The sequence below is a fragment of the Equus asinus genome, chromosome 20, assembly GCF_041296235.1.
Source record: "Equus asinus isolate D_3611 breed Donkey chromosome 20, EquAss-T2T_v2, whole genome shotgun sequence".
NCBI classification, from domain to species: domain Eukaryota; kingdom Metazoa; phylum Chordata; class Mammalia; order Perissodactyla; family Equidae; genus Equus; species Equus asinus.
Window position 1 is genome coordinate 85,449,224 of NC_091809.1, and position 20,899 is coordinate 85,470,122.

Genomic DNA, 20,899 nt, shown 5'->3' on the forward strand with positions numbered 1-20,899 from the left:
ATATTTTGTGATTACAAATAATGATACAATTAATAACCTCTTATATGTATACTTTGTGATTGTTGATGTCTTTACAGTAAAGTCCTAGAAGTGGTATTGCTGGGTCAATGAGTAGATGCATACATCCTCTGGTTAGATATTGCGAATTTCTCCTCCATAGAAGTTGTACCATTTTGGATTCCCACTAGCAATGTCTGAAAGTGCTGTTTTCTCACAGCCTCTCCAACAGTGTATTCTCAAGTTTTTGGATTTTTGCAAATCTGATAGATGAGATATAGTATCTCAGTCTAATTTTAGTTTGATTCTCTTATGATGAGTGAAGTTGAATATCATTTCATATGTTTAAGAGCCATTTTATATCTCCTTTTGTGAATTGTCTATTCCTGTCTTTTGCCCATTTTTCCTGTGGGGCTTTTGGTCTTTGTTTTTCTCTTGATTTTTGCAAGTTCTTTGTGTGTTAGGGATATTAGCCCTTCATCTGTGATATATATTACAAATATTTTCCCCCACTTTGGATTGATGTGGTTTAACACTTTCCATATAATCCTAACACAACCAGGATTGAGAACTACTGGGGTGGTTTAGACTGTGCCAATTGAAACTATTTTTTAAAGGAGAACGGGAGAGGGAAAGAGACAAGGGCTGAGGACCCAGCCTTGGGTGTCACCCATAACCTGGGACAGAAGAATGAACAGAACCTGCAAAGGAGAGAAAGTTATAGCTATAGTGTCATGGAAATCAAGGTGGAAAAGAATCAAAAGGAGGCAGGATTAATTACAGAGCATGGATTCCTGTAGCCATGGGGAAGAGGAGGAAGAGATTGCTGAATGTGGTTCTGAGGTCCACATCCTTCCCTCCCAGCACCACTCCATCCCCGCTCATTCGGGCTGAGAGAAGACTGCGGAGCTTTGTGAGTGATTTTGTCCAGCAGTGTTGCCAGGGACCCTAGGAAGCCTCTTCTCTCCTGACAGAAATTGAAGGAACATAACCCAACTGCGTCATAACTGAGGCATAATTCTTCAGTCAGCGTTATTTAGTCAGTCATAATTACTAAACTCCTACTGAGTGCCAGGTCGTGTTCTGGGCACAGGATATCACAACAAAGACCTCATTTTTAATTTGTGCTTCTCTCTCACCGCTTTCCAAAAAGTCAGAGGTTTCCTTTACCCACACGCGTCCATCGGGTTTGTCACGCAGCCTCATCTCTGAGACAGACTTGGTCAAGTCCCTAGAATTAATTAGGGAAAATCACTCTTGAAAAAAATGAAGTCATTACTACCAGCAAGAAGCTCTGAGTCCGAAATGGTCCTCTTGGTGTAGACTACCAGTCTGTTCCCTGTCCTCTCCTTCCTCCTAATCTCCCACTCCCCTTCCACTTTTATTTTTGGTGACTGTTTCCTGGTGACTGTGGTTGGGTAAAAAGGAAGGCGCATTAACTGGAAGAGTCTTTGTTGGCAGTGGCTCCTGGTTTTTAAAAAAAGCAACAGTTTTATGAGGGATGTGAGTAATTCCTTCAGCCTTGATAGAGGGTTGAAAAGCAGACATCAGCAGATAAACAGTTCCTGTGCCCAGAACTGTAGCCTGTGGCATTTAATATCATAGTTAAAGATACTCTCCCTCTACTCTTGATTCTCTCCATACTGGGAAGTGCAATTAGCAAAACTATTTCGCTGGTTTCTGTTTCTGCAAGTGTTCTCAAAGCCGACTGTAAGTAAGGCCTCCTCCTTCCTTCAGGTCTGAGTTAAAGTCTGTATATTTGAGTATACTTCATTCCAGTGAGCCTGGCTCAACCACTGCCTTAATGTACTGATGCTTCTCATCCAAGCAGAAGGCTTTACTTAGCTTTGGGAATAGACATGTGAGTGGAAGCATAAGCCATCTCTTGATATCCCCGCTTCCCTGCAATGGACATTAGGCTGCGTTTGTTCAACAGAAGCTTAAACATCTGGTCAGCTCAGTCCTTTGGGGTGGTTGGTGTTTTATAGACAACCCATCAAGATTGATTGGCCTCATAACTGAATTAGCCAGATGTGTGGGCATTGTATGCCCTTTCCTCAGCCTCCCTTCAATATTGTTAGATGGAAGCAGACATGCGATTAGCATGTTTGAAGATGATGTGTTTTTAGTGCATGAACAAAAGCTGCCGCCTTCTGCAGAGACTGTGGCTCTGCCCCAGACGTCAGCAGTATAATTATGACTGCTAAATTCAGCCCAGACCCCGGGCTCGGCTGCCTTGGTCTCAGCTGTCATTTGCAGGAGGGGGAGGGGGTGGTGCCGAAGCCCAGGGACCCAGGCTCTTATTATGTCCACTTTGAACTCTGCTTTATCCAGAGCCTTTCCTTCCCCATGACAATTGTTCCCAGCTGCTTTGTGGGCACAGAGCCTGCAGCCACCTCTGGGAGTAGTCTGTGCTGGATTGTGGGGAGAGGGGGAATGGAACTGGTCTCCTAAAAGCCCACAAACTTGCCCAAAATGAAAGTGAACTGAGGATCCCCATAGTTCCAATGCCTGTGTCACATGCTATTCAGAGCATTATCCGTCATCTAGAAAACCCGTACCTTGGGTTTGCATTGAACAGAAATCCTTTAGCAAGAGTTTTTGCTTCTTCCCTCTTCCTCACCTCGCTCTGTGTGTGAAGTGTGTCTGAATATTCGTTTCTGTGCTTTGGTACCACCTCTTTTCTAACCAGACCGGCCTACATATTTGGCTTAGAACAAACCAGGCATTACCATGTCTCCAGTAGCTGTGCTGATGCTTACTATTCTGTAGGCATCTCATACTTAGTGTATCCAAACCCAGCCCTCCTCAGATTTGCTTCTGTATTCCCTGTTTGGTGAACGGCGTCATCATCTGCTCGTCACCCAGATAAGAAAGTATTATAAGTAAGTCTGATGACTTTGCCCTCGCTTACTACCAAGCTAATCTTTCTTAGAATTTTCTCTCAAGTCCAACCTCTCTCCTCTGTCCCCAGTGCCCTGGTTCAGACTTATCACTCTCACCTGGACTATTCAAACAGCCTTCTTGTTGGTCTCCCTAACCTAGGATCCCCTTCAAACCAGACTTTACTCTGCAAAACCCTGTCACTACCCTGTTTGAAAACCTTCAGCAATTCCCCATGCCTGGAAGATATGCCCAGATGACTAACCCAGCATGCAGGTCTCTCTGCAGTCCGCCATGCATCTCCTGCCGCTCTGCCTCCAAGAGGGGCTGGGGATGATGGTTTGCCTCAGGATTGGGAACAGAGCTTGGTGGGCCTAGCAGGGGAGTGCATGCAGCCCGGTGGGCCTGGGGAGACAGGAACTATCTCTGCCATAGGCCCACTCAACTGCTCACTCCCTAGCCTAGAGTCTCTCCTGCCTCCAAACCTTTGCTCATTCGCTTTTCTCTGCCTGGGATGCCCTTTCCCCACTTCTCCACCTGTCAAACTCCTACATAGCCTTCAAGAGCCAACGCATTTATGTCTCTTCTGTGTAACATTCCCTGGTTTGCCCACATGAAGTGAATCACCTCTCATTCTGTTCCCCCACAGCAATTTTAGGAGGTTATTTTATTGTTTTAAAGATTGCAATTGAAGCTTCAAGAAACAAAGTTGAACATATGTCTCCTCACACACACTGTTCCCTCTGCTCCCCTGATTCTGATGCCAGTAGTTCTGACCAGGTCTTTAACCTGTGAAAGGCCACCCAGTTTCCCTTCTGTCTGCTAAAGAGATGAGGTGGCTGGCTCCCTGCTCGACACCCCATCTCTGCACATATACCACTGGTGAGATGCATTGTAGGAACGAATGCATAATAATGGTAACGGTAGTAAAAATAACAATAGCTATCATTTATAGAGTTCTTAGTATTTGCCAAGCTCTCGACTAAGGCTTTTTATCTCTTTTAATACTTAAAATAACTCTGTGAGTTTGATACTCTTACTACCTACGTTTTCCATATGCATACAAAAAGGCACTAGGCTGTTAAGTAATTTACCCAAGTTCTACCACTAGTAAGTGACAGAGCCATTGTGGTATCTGTGATTATGGTCTCAAGAGCAGAATTCCAGTCTGTGTTCCCAGAGTCTGTACAGGGTCTGCCATAAAATAGGTACTCTGCAACGTTGATTGGTTGATCGAATGAATGAATGAATTCATGTTCTTCCCATTGAAATTGCCTTCAGGCTTAAGGGGGACTGGCTGAGTGTCGGTAGCTTATGCCAAGAAGTATGGATTTTGTCTCATCTCCTAATGCCCAGCTGTACACAGACATGTTCCCTCCCACTCAGTAACAAACTGCCTGGAACTCTTTCCTGGCTCATATTTACAAGAGAATGTGATAAATTCCGTATTGATCCCTCCTGTTCCACTGTAAATTTTGCAAAAGATGATTAAATAGAGCAATAGAGTCTGCAGGCATTGTGGCTCAATATGTTGTGGAGTGGCGTATCGACCTCCTCCATCCAAAGGCAGCCAGCGCCTATCCCTGCTGCCCCAGACCAGTAATTAAAATCCTGTGAGACTGGGATTTAAAATCCAATCATATCCCTGAATCAAGCCTTCCAGCCTCCCCCTGTGACGAGTGCAATAAGGTAACGGCAGGAACATGTTTATGTCTGTGCTGAAGCAGTCCCCATAGGGTGGGTAAGAAATGGAGAGTTGGGTAGCCCTGCTGGCTAAATCACTTCACCCTGACACCACAGCCACTTGTAAGACAATGTGTAGGCACATAAACAAGTCCCAGCCAAAGACCAAATCCAGACTGTAAGAGCAAAATACCATGCGCAAAAATTCACAAATTGCATTTCAGTGTACACTTCTGTTCCCACAGCCAGTAGTTGGTTTAAGCAAGTGACTTGGCCTTCATTAGACTATTTATGGCCTTTAGTAACCAAATAAGCGTTTGAATTTCCACAGGAGCTTTTATTTTTTTAAAGATTGGCACCTGAGCTAACATCTGTTGCCAATCTTTTTTTTTCCTTCTTCTCCCCAAAGCCCCCCAGTACATAGTTGTATATTCTAGTTGTAGGTCCTTCTGCTTCTGCTGTGTGGGACGCCACCTCAGCATAGCTTGATGAGCAGTGCCATGTCCGTGCCCAGGATCCGAACTGGTGAAGTCCTGGACCACCAAAGCGGAGCATGTGAACTTAACCACTCGGCCATGGGGCCGGCCTCTTCCACAGGAACTGTTTGATTTAACCTAAGCTGAAGCCAGCCTTCCATGTGCTGAGGCTTGTAATCAAGGCACAAGAAACTACTGAAATAAACATGTCCATCTCCTCCCAGCAAGTTCAGGAGCTCCTTGAGAGCAGGGACAGTGTCTTCTTATTTGCCTTTGTATCGCTAGCACCGTGCTCAGTGCCAGATACACAGAAGGCCCTCAAAAAGTCTCTTAAGTGAATGAGTAAACACGAATTTATAATTAATCTTCACAAAACTTTTGTAAACCGATGGGTAAATAGAAGACCCACCATGCGCTTGTCCACTCAGTGCTTGAATGCTTCCAGTGCTGGGGAACTCATTTGTTCTGAAGCTGCTCAGATTTTATCCTTGGATGTTCTGATGGTTAGAAATGTCTTATATTCAGCCAAAATATGCTTCCAAGGGTCTTAATTTTACTATTGGGTTCATGTAGAATAAATCTTATCCCTATTCTATTTGATGGCCCTTCAAATACCTGAAAATGCTGGCATGTTCTCCTGAGCTGGATTTTCTGCAGCCTAAACCTCGAGTTTCTTAAACCATTATTATAATGTGGCTTATAAACCCGTTTCTATCTCAGTCACTCTTCCCAGAACGTTTTCTACTTTGTCTCTCTTCCAAAACCCATGACTTCCCATTTATCTCCATTAATTTTCATCTCATTTGTTTCAGCTCTTAATGTCCATTTTCTAGCAGGTGTATTTGGTGCTCTTCCCACCCTAATCTGATGTCTGCAGATTTGATGAACAGGCTATCCCTGTGATATCCATGTCAGGGATAAACATGCTGGACAGGACCAGGCCTATTTGCTGCCACCGGAAACTTCCTTCCAGGTCGCCTCTGATCTATCAGTCGCTCCACCCCCTTGAGTCCTCTTAGTCCACCATTCACTTATTAACCCTCTACACTGTACTGGCATCCAGCCCACATTTCTCCATTGTGTCCTCAGTGTTGTCCTGAGGCACCCCATCAAATGTCTGATGAAGTCCACATTTGCCCTAACTGCACCTGATTGAGCAAACAGGTAATCCTGATGAAGAAAGGAAATGAGGTTAGTCTGGCGTGACTTGGTGTCTGTGACACATGCTGGTCCCCAGAAATCATCACCATTTCCTTTTCTAGGCATTCACAAAGCATCCCTTTAGTAATGCATCTGATTCTGGAGACAAGACATATATGTGTAAAAAAGTATCTTATCAAATAAGTCTCTAGGATTCAAAGGGGTAAGGGTCCACTTAGGCTGGAGTGGTCTGGAAGAGCTGCAAGGCAGGGGAAATGGAGCTGGGCTTTGCAGAATATAGGGGCTGAGTGGTGGGCAAAGGGGAGTTTGACACCACTGAAGAAACAGTGACAGCCCAGTGTAGTCCAGTCCTTCCAGTCAGTGCTGGAACTGGAAGCTCAGGGGGTGGGGCCCAGGGCAGGTGGAAAGAGCTCTGGACTGGAAGACCTGGGTTGTAGCTCACTCCCACTCACAGTCTCTGTGACCCTGGGCTCTAATCTTCCCTTCCCCAGGCTTCTCCAGTCGTTTTTTTCTTAGTGCTTATTCAGTGTAGCACCTTCTCTTCTCCAGCTACTGCTGTGGTTTCTCATCTCCCCGACTACACACTGTGGCTCCCTTGTAGTGAGGGGAACGGGGGTCATCATCCTCCTCTCCTCGTCCCCCTGACACAACTCTATATTGTCATTGTTTCTGTCCCTGTCTGTCTCCCACCAATCTGGGTTCTGTCTGAGCTCAAGATCCAGTCTGATTCCACTGTGTGCCCAGCCCCTGGCCCAAAGTCAGTGCTCACTGGGTTTTGATGGAATGACTGGGACCAGCCGTAAGGCAATAGCTCTCTGTTCCATGAACTTTAGAAATCCGCCTCCCTGTAGACAAGGGTCCCACGTGACTGTGTCCTTTGGGGATTAGGACTTCCAGATGACCTTCTGGAGGCCAGTTAATGTGAGTCACCATTCACCTGGCCCCCAGACAGGGGAGCCCTGAATGGGAGGAAAAGGAGCCCCATTTCGTACCCTTTCTACAAAGCTGTCTATCTGAGACCTACCTCCAGAAGCATCCCCAGCTTGGCTTTGGAGCATCTGAGCACACTGGAAGGGAGGAGGAAAGATGATTTTTCCCTCTTTTTGAGTCATCAGGCCTTTGGAAGGTAGCACTGTGTGGTGGAAAATCAGACCTGGCTTCTTTTAAAAAAAAAAGCATGAAACTTTTTGTTATGTAAAATTTCACACATACACAAAAGAGAGAACAGTATGATAAATCCGTGCTTTAAATCCCAGCTTTACTGTTTATCTGCTGTGTGACCATGGGCAAATTATTTCAGCTCTCTGAGCCTCTGTTTTCAGAGTCTTTGTGTGATGAGTAATTTACTGTGTATAAAGGTCTTACACCCAATGAATGTTGGTCTGTCTCCTTTCACCTTGCTCTCCCGCCAAACTCAGTTAAATCATCTGTAAAATGGAAAAAATAATACCTCTCCTGCTGTCTTTCTCAAATCCTTGTTAAGAACTAAATACATGGAAGTGGTTGGCACAGGGTGTGGCACATGGTCCACGCTCAGCAGAGGTTCGTGGTTATGGGCGGCGTGTCTGCAGTGCACGTGCACCTGTGTGAACGTGTGCCGAGAGCGCTCAGTGGTGTGGTTTATGGAAAGAGCTGTGCCCGGTTCTGCTGTGCTTCCTCAGCATTCTAGACAGTCTCTTCTCTCTCGCCTTCAGCCTCTGGGAGTACAGAGGTGAATTGGTCCGTCTCTGACCTGAGGAGCTGCATACAGACTGGCTGTGAGGACTAAATGGGAATGGAGTCTCAGGAAGGGGAGGGAGGAGGGAGGAAACAGGAGCCCAGGGATGGATAGCACTGAGAGGTGGAGGGGTGGGGGAGGCTTCCCAGAGGAGGGGCCAAGAACAGGGGTAGGATCTAGATGGTCAGGGAGACAAGGGGTGATGTTCCAAGCAAGAGGAGTGGCTCAGACAACAGTGTGGAGGTGAGCGTGGACAACACGTGCACAGCTTCTCTGATGTGGTCATTGTCTCTGACCTCTTCCATGATGGGGAGCTTGCAACCAAAAAGATAGATCGCTCCACATTGACATCTCTGATCATGGGAAAGATTTCCCTTATTTTCAATAAAAACCTCTAATTGGAGATAGTAAACAGACTGTTGAAATAGTGAAAATCAGAATGAAGGTGGTAAAGGAGCTAGCAGTAAAAATGGAAAGGAAGAGTGAATGTAAAAGTTATTACAAAGAACATTGAGCAGCCTGTACTATCTTTTTTTTTTTTAATTTGCAAGCTTTTTATCTTATTCAGTCCAAACAAAACCCCTAGAGGTAGGCAGAGCAGCAATCATTACCACCAGAGAAGTGAAGCAAGGGCCCCGATCACACAGCCAGGGAGTGGTAATGCCTACCGGCTCCCAGGCCCAGTGCTCTTTTAGAGGGCTGCGAGGCAGCTGTATGTAGGGGAAGGAGTGAGTCATGGAGACTGCAGTGGTGGTAGATCTGGATCACTAGAAGGCCAGTATGGCTGATAGAACTGTGGGGGTCGGGGGGAGGGGGGGAGTGGTGAGCATGATGGTATTATTGATAAGGTAACCTAACACGTTTGATAGGACAGTTACTGTTGTGTTTTCTAAAGCCCTCTTACATGCATTATCTTCTTTGATATTCACAGAGGTAGCCGAGAGCCAAAACAGAGTAGTGTTGAGGGAGAAGGGAGTATCAAGCCTCCTCCCTCACCCCACCCCAGGCTTGTGAGCTCTTTGTGCCAGCATGGAGAAGGTCTGAATCCTACCCCCAACCCCAATTTTACCGCTCTCCCCAAGAAGGGCAAGGGGGCCTCTCTCTCCAACCACTTCCCACCACAGAGCATAGAGGGTGCTGGGGCCTGACCTGACCTGATCTGCCACCCAGGCAGAGAGGTGTCTAGGACCAGCAGAGAGACTAGGGGCCTTGCCCTATAGGAGCAAAGGACATGGTCACAAGGGCTTCTGGGGCAGGAAGAACAGCCATGTTGTGTGTGGCCTCAGATGATAGCACCTGGAAAGAAGTCCATTCGTTTGGGAAATCTTATTGAACACCTGTTGTGTGCCAGGCCCTGTGCTGGGTAGCCAGGATATAGCAGTGGATCAGACATGGGCCCTGACCTCTACAAGCTCTCAGCCTTGGATGGAGACAGACTGTTTTAACACAGAATGATCAGTGAAGTAAGATAGAAGCAGAACAGCCAGTGGGAGTGTGAGGGATGGTACCAACCCCTGGGTGGGAGAGAAATAAAGAAGCCTTCCTGGAGGAAAAGCCTGAACCGAATCTTAAAAGATGAGCAGGTGTTTGCAGGAAGACCAAGGTGGGAGTGGGGCTGGAGAGGGAAGTTAGGGCTCATGTGAAAAGGATCTACCCTCAGTTTAGTGGGGGGAACCCTTTGGAGGACCATGAGCTTGGGGCTGGGTTCTGAGCACGTTCAGGGGAGCCAGGGTGACCGTCTGTTTGAGATGTAGTAGAGGGGAGTCTCTTAGGGAACTGGAAGAGCTCACTGTTACTGTCTTTCTCCACTCGGAAGGTCTATGACTGTGTCAGATCAAAGGCAGGCGCTGTGCCAGAGACAGCAGTGGGCTCCCTGGGCCCAGTGGACCAGGCCTTCTCTCCCACCAACACCATTTCCAATGCCTTCCCCTGCCTGGGTGATGAGACCCAGGCTAGCCACCAGCACCAACGAGGACCAGCCTATGAACCCCCACCTCCACCCTATTTTCCTGGCCTGAGCCCTATTGACAGATCCCCCAGAATCTGAAGGAATTCAAGACAAATGGTTAAGAGGATGGAGTTAATAAAATTTGAAAAATTGAGGCCTGTCACTCCACTAAACTTTTTTCAATACCGCTGACAGAAACATATTTCCCCAATGAGTGACCTTCCACAGCTGTAGCGGGCAGGCGCAGCCACAGCATTGCTGCCAGGAAGCCAGTCTGCTATTTATCAAATATTATAAGCTGGGACACACTAATCTGAAGCAAAGAGAGGAGGGGAGGGTCCTGCACTATACTGCCTGAGGTGCTCCAGGTGTTGGCCCCAGCCCCAGACAGGCAGTGGGAGGTGACGGATGGCCTTCGATTAGCACTCCCCACCTCCGTCCGGCCCTCTCACTTGCTCCCAGAGGCCTGACCCTCTAGACCAGCTGCTCGGCCCGAAGGGGCCCTGGGTGGGAGGCAAGGGGAGGTCAGGCCAGGGCATGGGCCATCCTGATGCCCCCAGAGAGGGCAGGAGGGTGAGGCCCAATGTGGTTATTTATTGGAGTGTAATGGTTTGTGGCCGTTGGTCGTGGAGGTGAAATCGATCAGTTGTAGAAGTCAGGTTCTATCAATTATTACAGCAATTAGTCAAGTCAGAGCAAGAGAGCAAGGGTGTAGGGACTAGGGGACTAATATTAGATGGACATTATCTATGGTGCCCCCACCTCAGCCTTCCTAAAGTGGGCACAAACGTGCTGCCCTGAGGCTCCAGAACCTTGGGGAGCCCGGCCAGCTTCCCCCCTAAGGAGTGGGTGGAGTGAGGTCTGACTGGGAGCTTCCTGGCCCAGCAGTGCTTTAAAAGGCGTCCCTGTGCTGACTGGCCCAGGTGCAGAGATGTCCTACCTGTCCCCATCCCATACTTTATGAGAAGTGACCCGACTCCTACTAGAAATTACTCAGTGGCCAATGTTTATGGCACACATTTTTCATTCTGTAAGCAAATATAGATCACTGACAGCACTTGTTTGAAGCAGCTAATCTCACCCCCTCTGTTCTTTCTTCTTCTGTCTTCCTCTCTCCCCTTCTCTTCCTCTCTCCCTCCCCTCTCTCTCCCCTTTCTCTCCCTCTTCCTTATCCGTTTCTCTTCTCTTCTTCCTTTTGCTCCTCTTTCCTTTCTATAGGTCTCTCCCTGACCCCCCTTCCACTCCAGCCCATATCTAGTGACAGAGCTCCCCTGGAGGCTGCCTAAGAAAGGAGAGCCTTTCCACTGCTTAACTGTAGCTCCCTTTCAGCCCTCGCTGTGGCCTGGGAGCTTTAGGGGGAGGATGCTGTCTGCCACTGGCCCTCAGCCCTTGCAGAGCCCTTCAGGGCTGAGCACCAGGGAGAACAGGGGAGGGCTGGGAAGACCTGGCCAGGTGAACAAGCCCTGTGCACTTCATTCGTCCTGAACCCCCACAGTGCTATCTGTCTCGCCCTCCTTCAGCACGCTGATCATACTCGGCCTGCGTTGTAGTTGTTTGGTCATCTCTCATCCCCATTAGCTTCTGGACAGCTGGAATTGTGCCTGGACTTGAACTCTAGGTAGCACCTAACCTTCAAGACAGGAAGAGGTGCCTGCAGAAGAGACAGAGAAGGAATGGTCACAAGGCTGTGAGGAAAACCTGAAAAGGTGCTTTTACGGAACTCAAAGGAGGGGCCACCGCATGGCTGAGTGGTTAAGTTCATGCACTCTGCTTACGTGACCCGGGGTTCACAGGTTCAGATCCTGGGTGCAGACCTACACACTGCTCATCAAGCCATGCTAAGGTGGCATCCCACATAGAAGAACTAGGCTGACCTACAACTAGGATCTACAACTATGTGCTGGGGCTTTGGGGAGGGAAAAAAGAGGAAGATTGGCAACAGATGTTAGCTCAGGGCCAATCTTCCTCACCAAAAAGCATACTTTAAGAAAGAAAAAGAACATTTCAAAAAAAAGCCTCAAAGGAGAAAGTGGCCAAGGTATCAGTTGCTACAGAGTGAGTGGTCAAGAAACGTAAAGAAGAAAATTATTCATTTACTTTGCCAGTCCCCCACTGTCCTACATACAGGGCTCCACAGATAGAAAGTGCCCAGTAAGTGCCAATAGACTTGAAAGAAAGATTGAGCCTCCAGCTGAGCCTCTGAGGACTTGCCTGCCAGTTAGGAAGAGCAGACACCCTCCTTACTACGGACGATGCACTTTATCTTGTGAGCAGTGAAAAGCCACCGAAGAATTTTTCAGCAGGAATGTGTCATGGCTGCCCCAGTGGGAGTGGGAAGAATTGGAGTTGAGAAAGCCTGGGGATGGGTTTGACTCCTGGTCCAAGCAAATAACTAGCTTTGTGACCTTAGACTAGTTATTTCACTTCTCTGAGCCCAGTTTTCATGTCTATAGCATGGGGATTCTAATTCCTACCCCTCTGGTGCTTTTAAGGATTAAGTGATAGAATGTACATAAAGTACAGAGCACAGTGCCTGGCACATTACATAGTCAGGAAATACCAGCAGCAGTTGTGATTACCTCCTAGATATATAATATAGCCAAGAGACTTGAAAACATACATCCACACAAAGACTTGTACATACATGTACATAGCAGCATTGTTCACAATAGCCAAAGCGAGGAAACAACCCAAATGTCCATCAATTTATGAATGGATAAACAAAATGTGGTATATCCACAGGATGGCATGTTATTCAGCCATGAAAAGGAATGAAGTACATGCTACATTCCTGTTTTCATGTTGTAGGATGTTTCATGTTGTAGCATGAATGACACATGCTACAACATGGATGAATCTTGAAAACATTATGCTAAGTGAAAGAGGCCAGACACAAAAGGCCACGTATTATATGATTCCATTTCTGTGAAATGTCAAGTATAGGCAAATCTGCAGGGACAGAAAGTAGACTAACAGTTGCCAGTGTTGGGGGGATTGGGCGTGTCTGTGATAATGATTATGGGGTTTCTTTTCAAGATGATGAAAATGATCTAGAATTGGATAGTGGTAATGATTGTACAACCTTGTAAGTATATTTAAAACCACTGAATTGTATAGTTTAGAAGGTTGACTTTTATGGTATGTGAATTATATCAATAAAAAATTATATATATCAATATTTTATACTAAATTCCTATTGGAAAATAGGATCATGTATAAAAGTGTTAATTTTTTCTTATTGATAAAAGTTTCCTTGGCCTGGATCATACCTCCTGCTCTCGGCCCCTTCCCCCTCCTCCTCCCACACCTCTTCCTCTGCAGCCCAGGAAGACAGCCACATGTAAATGCTTAATAAATGCTTACTATTGTTAACAGCTTATAGGCCTTTAAGAAGCAGAGAGCTTCAGTAGGAATAGTTTTATATCATGAAAAAAATGTTTCCACAGCCTGGGATTGAGAAACACTGATTTTTTACTGTCCGTCAGCAGATGGTGGCTGGACACCCACTCTGAGCCAAGCCCTGTGCTGACACGGCCTTGCCTGCATATTTAGTGACCCCAGCCAGTCCACTGCATCCGTATGGCAGGGACTGAGTCTTAACCCTTCTTTACTTCTAGGCAACACTTCCCTAGCAAGAGAGAAGATCAAGGAATGTTCCATTTAACACATAGTTCTTGATCATCTGCTGTGTTCAAGGCACAGCTTTCTTCTTATCTTTCTCTCTGTCTTCCTGCCTTAGGAGGAGTGCCTTTGGGGCCGGGCTAGATCTGATTTTTCTGTGTCCCCAGGCCCCACTCAGTCAGGGTTTGCCAAATTGAATGGAATGGACAGTTTTTGAAGAGAAGAGTGAGGTGCTGAGACCTGGGCTTTGGGAAAGAGATTCTGACAGCCTGGGAATCAGAGTAGCCTTTCCTCCATAACTGGCAAGGCTTTGCACCAAGTAGACACTTTCTGCAGGCTCATCAGCTGCTGGCACTTAAGAGAGAAGGTAGATGCATGACCCCCAGAAGGCCCCTTCTTTTTGACATGCTTAACGTTCTTTGTCCTCAAATCACAGGCACTAATGCTTCAAGGAAATGCCTGCCCATGTGCACGCTCTCAGCAACAGCTAGTGCTGGGGAGGGCATGGAACCTTGGGGCTAGCACAGCCAGCTTGGTGAGGCCTGCCCTTCCAGAGGACTTAGCTGACTCTGGCAGGCAAGAAATGCCAGAAGTAAGAGAGCATTAAAGGAGAGAGAGGGGCAGAGAGCAGAAAGAAGGTCTTTTCATTGTTATTTGGGATAGTCTGTGCTTTAGAAAGGAACTCTTTAATGTGATTTTTATGAATGAATATTCATCTTTATACAAATGAGTTTGATAACCTGGGCCTGTTAATGACTAATGCATTGGTGCTGGGGTATATTAATCTATGTGTTTGGTATATTTGTTAGCATGTTCAGCTTTGTGTATTTCTGTGCATATAGCACATCTACGTGTGTGTGGTAGCGTGTGGGTAGTGTGTTTCTACACGAGTGCATGTATGTGTGGGAGCCCTAATACCCTGTCTGTGTCAAAGAGGACTAAGAACTCTCCTCTCAAAGTAGCTTCGCATGTTTTGCCTCCCGTTCTACAAACTCTTAGGTTTTCCTTCCTCCATATTTTTGTGGGAATTCCTCACACTGAAATCAGGGCCCAAGGCACCTCCAGGGGAAGGTTGAGGCCCGAGTGATGACTCATAGAGCCTCTGACTACTTCTCCTCTCCTTGTGCCAGGAGCCAACCCCCTGCAGAGGAATGAAATGGGACACACACCCTTGGATTACGCCCGAGAAGGGGAGGTGATGAAGCTCCTAAGGACTTCTGAGGCCAAGGTAAGTCTCAGAGAAATGGATGGCCTGTGGACTCCATGCTGCGTTTCGTCTTTCACTCACTGAATTATGTCAGGCTCTACACCAAAGGTCACTTCTCCTTAGGTGATTATTGTCTGTTTAAATACAAATCCAACCCCCAATCTCATCCACAATAGCAAGTTGCCCCTGTCATGACCAGGAAGAATCCTGGGCCACTTCTGACTTCTGAGAACTAACCTTCAAATTCCGTTTTTGAAGTAATGGGCCTTCCAGCTCCTTTTTATAGGAGGGGAGATAGTGACACAAAATCTTTAGCCCAAGTACTCTTTCCCCAGGCCTCATGTATTCTATAGCTTCATCAAGCAATCCTTTCCCCTCATCACTCCATCTAGAACCAGTCCCTGACGCCTCTCTTTCACGTATATTCCAGAGAGCCTGGTATAGAGTCTCAGCCAAAAAAATCTCTATCTTAATTTGATCTTCTTAACCAAACTTTTTTTTTTTTTTAAGATTTTATTTTTCCTTTTTCTCCCGAAAGTCCCTGGGTACATAGTTTGTGTATTTTTAGTTGTGGGTCCTTCTAGCTGTGGCAAGTGGGATGCTGCCTCAGCATGGCCTGACGAGCGGTGCCATGTCCGCACCCAGGATTCGAACCAGCGAAACCCTGGGCTGCCGAAGCGGAGTGCATGAACTTAACCACTTGGCCACGGGCCGGCCCCTCAACCAAACTTTTGAACTCCCTAAAAACAGGCTGCCTTCTTCTCCCAGCCACTGAGCTATAACTCTGGAACTACTTGGCAAAACCTGAGAACTTGAATCACCAATCTCAGAGCTGGCAGGGACCTCAGAAATCAAGTCCAGTGATAGGAAATCTTACCAAAGCCTAAACGAATAAGTCAGAGGAAAACAAAGCTGTTCTGGTTGGAGGAGAGGTGGACCAGAGCCCTGCCTGCCTGAGCTGTCCCTTCTTTCCTGGGCAGCTTCCTGTCTGCTGTGGGGGACACGTTTTAAATCTCTGAAGCCTAAATCAACTGACTCGTTTTACTCCTGGGGAAACTGGAGCCCAGGAGTGTGATGTGGCTTGCCTTTGGTCCCAGAGTGAGTTAGCATCAGCTGAAACTAACAGACTTGAATACAAGGTCATGAAGGAGGTTCGGTGGAAGGACTGGAACTGGAAGACTTGGTTTCTGACTCTCAGTCTTGTGCTCTTTCCAGCATCATGGAGTCTCTTGTTGGCAAATCGGCTGATGTGCCTTGAGATGATTTAGTGTGGCAGGTCCCACCTAGTGGCAAATATTCTCTGTGTCTTGAGTGAGAGCACTTAGGTCCCTGGACCGAGACAGACGAGACGTGGGTCGTGACTCCAGCCCCAACACTCACTGACTGGGTGACCTTGGGCTGTCACTTCCCTTCATTGAAACTGAGTTTATCTCTGTGAAATGAAAACATTGCACTAAATGGTTTCTAAGGTTTTATTCAGTATACAATTGTCTCTGCATCAGTCAGGAAAACTAGTTTATGCTGTTGTAACAATCCAAAATTTCAGTGGTTTAAAACAGCCAAGATTTATTTTTGCCTCATGCTGCAGGTCTGCTCGTCATAGGCACTCAGGGACCCCACTGGCATGGCAGCCACCCTCTAGAATGTTGCTGGTTGCTTGCTAGAGGAAAAAGAACACTCTGGAGGATCTTGCATCTGCAGTTAAATGCTCAGCACATAGGTGGGAACTTCCACTCACAACTCACTGGACAGAACTAATCCCATGTTCCTACCCAATCACAAGGGGGCTGAGAAGAGTAATCCTACCGTGTGCCTAGAAGGGGGAGAACTGGAAATATTGGGTAACCAGCATTGACCATACAGTTTGTCTCCCTGAGATTCTTAGTAACTGTCTTATAATAGTTTCCTCCAGAGAAGGGGAGGAGTTAGGAGGGGGGACTGGCTTTCACAGCACATCCTGAGGGGAACTTGGGACCAGGAGGAGCAAAAATTCCAAGAGAGCAAGAGGTTCCCTCCCTTTGTTCAGATTTTCCACCCCTAGGAGCAGCCCTGGAAGTCGAGTCAGCTTCCCCGAGGGCCTTAAAGAAATCCCCAGACATGTTTCAGATACCCTCAGGGACTGCACTCCCATCATCATCTCTTTCAGTCCCGTCTCTGTGAGCAAGCACTGGACTTGGTTGAGAGTACCCATGGTTTATCAGGTGATATGACGTAGGGCAGGCACTGGTCTAATCATGTAAAGCAAGAGAACAGTCCTCTTAGTGCCAGCACTGGTGGTGGGTTAAGGCTGCTGAGTGACCTTTAACAAAATTTGGCTGCCCAAGAAATGGCCACACTGATGTTGACTACATTAGCACAAGGCTAATGTCCTCGGTGAATAGATGGTGGTTGCATTCCTCTGTGCCAGTCAGACCCTTCTGGACCACCGAGGGCCGTTGCAGACACTACCTTCTGAATAGACAGGGAGCTCTTAGAATCTATGCAGACCAGGGCAGTAAGGAGGCAAGAGGAACTGTGCTATGAGAAAAAGCCAAAGGCAGTCCGGGCACCTGGCCCGGAGAGAAGAGGCTGCATGTAGGCACAGGAATGGCTGTGAGTGAGAAGGGAGGAGATTCATTCAGCAGCAAAGCTAGGACAGAGCCACGCTTAGTGGGTGGCAGCTGCGGAGAAGAACTCCCTAACAGAACTATCGCACAGTGCAAGGGGCTGCCTTTAGAGGCTGGAAGACCACTTAGAGCCAGCCCAGGTTCTGTAGCCTGTCAACTGGAAGACTGTTGCTCAGTTGTCACCTCTCTGCACCTGATCTTTTCATCTGGTCTGGACTTCCTCCATTCAGAATGTCCAGCTGTCTGCTGAGCATCTCCACCTGCTTGCTCTGCTGTCCCATCAGATTCTGCCCATGTGAACTGCCCCTCAGCTCTCCCTGGATGTCAACAGCATTGTCTTTTTCTCAGTTGCTTAGCATCTACTTCATCACCCATTCTTTCTGCTCTGCTTTTTTCCTCTAAGCTGCAAAAAAACTACAAAATTCTTCAAAATTGTGCAGCCCTTTCATGGGAAGAACTCTGCTTTAGACCTGGGTTCTGTCCCCCTCTGCCAATAAGTAAGCAACAGCTACTCCTCCGTGAGTTCAGGCCCTGCGTCTATAACATAGTGACTCAGGCTTGCAGAGTGCTGAGGCTCCAGCCTGAGACCTCAGCTCCTGGCTTGTTGTCTAGACATGGGTTACTGCCACTCTCATCTTATCTTACCCCCCTTCTCTCTTTCCAGCACCCCTGCCACCCAGCTCAGCTTCCTCCACCTTCACTTGCTACTCTAGTCAAGTGTGTGCTCATTATAGAAAATTTGTATATGTCTCCTTATAGAAGATTTAGAAAGCAAAGGAAAGGAAAATGAAGAGAATTAAATAATTCAGTACATATTTATGAATGACACATGTGTGCCAGGCTCTGGGCTAGATGGGAAGAAACAGATAGGTGAAACACACAAGGAGCTCATGGTCTGATGAAGAGACAGGCAAGTGACACCACTGAGTCATCAGTGTCAGGGAAGCCCAGGGACTGTGGAAACCCAGAAGTGGCTTCTCATCCTGCCTGGGAGATAAAACAGGCTTCCTGGAGAAGATGTCAACTGAGCTGAATCTCAGTTAGGAACACTCTGGCCCTACTACCTGTATGTAAATAATAGTATAGTAATACTATTATAATAATAGTAGGTACCTTTTATTGAGTGCATCTGGGCACCATGCCAGGTCCTCTGATATGTGTTTTTTTCCTAAATGAAGCAGCTCTTATTACCCTCATTTTACAGATGGGAAAATTGAAGTGAAGGAAAGAAAGCAGGTTATTTACAGAAAATCAAGTTATTATAACTAACTATTGGGATATGAATCAGAGATTTCCTCTTATGACACTGTATTTGCCTTTTCTGGACCATATGTGTATATTTTTATATAAATGATCTTTTTGTAACCTGGTTAATATCCTACTGTATATACCCAGGGGTCTCAAACTGGCAGCCATGTTTTATTTTGCCAATCCAGAGTTTTTAAAAAATGTGAATGTAGGGGCCAGCCCCGTGGCCAAGTGGTTAAGTTCACATGCTCCACTTTGGTGGCCCAGGGTTTTGTCAGTTTGGATCCTGGGTGCAGACCTAGCACCGCTCATCAGGCCGTGCTGAGGTGGCGTCCCACACAGCAGAACTAGAAGGATCTGTAACTAGAATATACAAGTATGTCCTGGGGGGCTTTGGGGAGAAGATGACGAAGAAGAAAGATTGGCAACAGATGTTAGCTCAAGTGCCAATCTTTAAGAAAAAAAAAAAGTGAATATAATGCTTTAGGGGTTGGAGCATGGGCTCTCCAGCCATAGGTCCCCTGTTGTATTATGTGCTTGCCTATCAGACGTTCATATTTCCTGTCAGGCCCTGAAGGTGTTTGAGTTATGATCCTAGTTCAATATTTGGAATCTGCTTTTTTTAATTTAGTATTATTTCTTGATGATTTTCACATTTTAAAATTATCCATAAGCCTAATTTTAAGTTTTATTCTGCCTTTTAAAATGTGTCACTTATCTAAGATTCTGTGTCACCTTAAGTGGCCTAAATGCTGTTCTCATTGCTGGCTTGCTTGGTTCTCTCAGCAGTCTCTTGTGTGCAGAAGCCTCCTTGGGGCCCCGAGAAGATCCAGGGTGGGTGAGGCCCGGCCTGTCCCCTGAGCTGGCTGTCTTGGGGAGCATGGGGGAGAGGCAGGTGCTCCTAGCTCTGATACCCGCGGACTGACTTGTGCCCCAGCAGGGGTCCACACACAGTTGTGGGGGGCTCCAGGAAAGCACAGGTCACCTCCAGGCAGAATGAGCAGGGCAGGCTTCGTAGAGGAGGTGGCCTGTGATCTCACTTTGAAGGATTTCACTAGATGGAGAGTGTAATACTTAAAGCTTAGACCATTTTCATGTCTTAACTAAGAGACGAAGGAGAGGTAGAAATATATGTCTGTGCACATGATGGCAGATAAAACAAAAATATGGGGAGCTGTTCCGTGATGAATATTCAGCTGAGGGGGACGTGCTAGTGCCAGCCTGCATCTCCACTCCCGGATCCTCACTCCACCGAGACTCACGAGGAATTTATTGCTCATTTTAATCACACCCAGAGAATGAATTGGCAGGAATATTAGGCAGATAGGCCCATCATATATATTTTATTTGCATATCCCAGTGACAGAATCACAAGCACATTTCCTATCTCTATATTTTTTCATTTGCTTCAGGGTAGCTGGGGATGCAATGCTCCCCTGGGCCTGCATTCCGGGCTGCAAGCCCGGGTGCTCCCATCAGAGCTGAGGGAAGCCCTCCAGGAGAGGAGGGCTGAGGTGCACAGGAGGGTGAGAGGGCTGTGTTCCTCCTGGCTTAGGGTGAAGAGAGAGCCCTTCCCCGCCTTGCCCAACCTGCTCCTGCGGCATCTCATCTCCGGTGCCGCTTGACACGCACCTGGTGCTGCGCTTAGCCCGGTGGGGATCACGACACTGTCTGACCTTCATTGCACGTTTCCTAGGGGCCAGACAGTGCTCTGGGATTTATGGGAACAGGCTTTTGCTTTCTCTTTTCTTTATTTTTAACTTATTAAAAGCTTTTTATTGAAATACACTTGTATAAGGTGCACATATCCTAAGTATACTGTTCACTGTATTTTCACAAACTAAACACACCTGATCAAGAAATAGACTATTACAGCCACTCAGAAGCCCACCTCATACTGCCTCTAGTCACTTCCCATCCCCTAAGGGTAAGCATGATCCTGATTTATTTTACTTTTATTTTTACATAATTTCAAAAATAGTACAATGAATTCCTATAAACTATTCACCCAGATTACCAATTGTTAACATTTTATCACATTGCTTTATTTATTTATTTTTTTAATTTTTTTTTTTTTTTTGAGGAAGATTAGCCCTGAGCTAATATCTGCTGCCAATCCTCCTCTTTTTGCTGAGGAAGACTTGCCCTGAGCTAACATCCATGCCCATCTTCCTCTGCTTTATATGTGGGACGCCTGCCACAGCATGGCTTGCCAAGAGGTGCCATGTCCGCACTCAGAATCCGAACCGGTGAACGCCGGGCCGCTGAGAATCGGAACGTGCAAAGTTAACTGCTGCGCCACCAGGCCAGCCCCACAGGGCATTAATATTGATATTAACTAATCTACAGATG

At 46.8% G+C, this 20,899-nt stretch overlaps 1 protein-coding gene across 1 annotated transcript in view; it reads left to right on the forward strand.

Moving 5' to 3' along the window:
• The window catches only part of CLPB (ClpB family mitochondrial disaggregase), a 140,836-nt gene that overhangs the window by 84,302 nt on the left and 35,635 nt on the right, over positions 1–20,899 (forward strand). Inside the window, exon 6 of the mRNA XM_014842026.3 lies at positions 14,617–14,714. Within this exon, the coding sequence (XP_014697512.3) occupies positions 14,617–14,714 (98 nt within the window). The remainder of the gene's footprint in view (positions 1–14,616; positions 14,715–20,899) is intronic.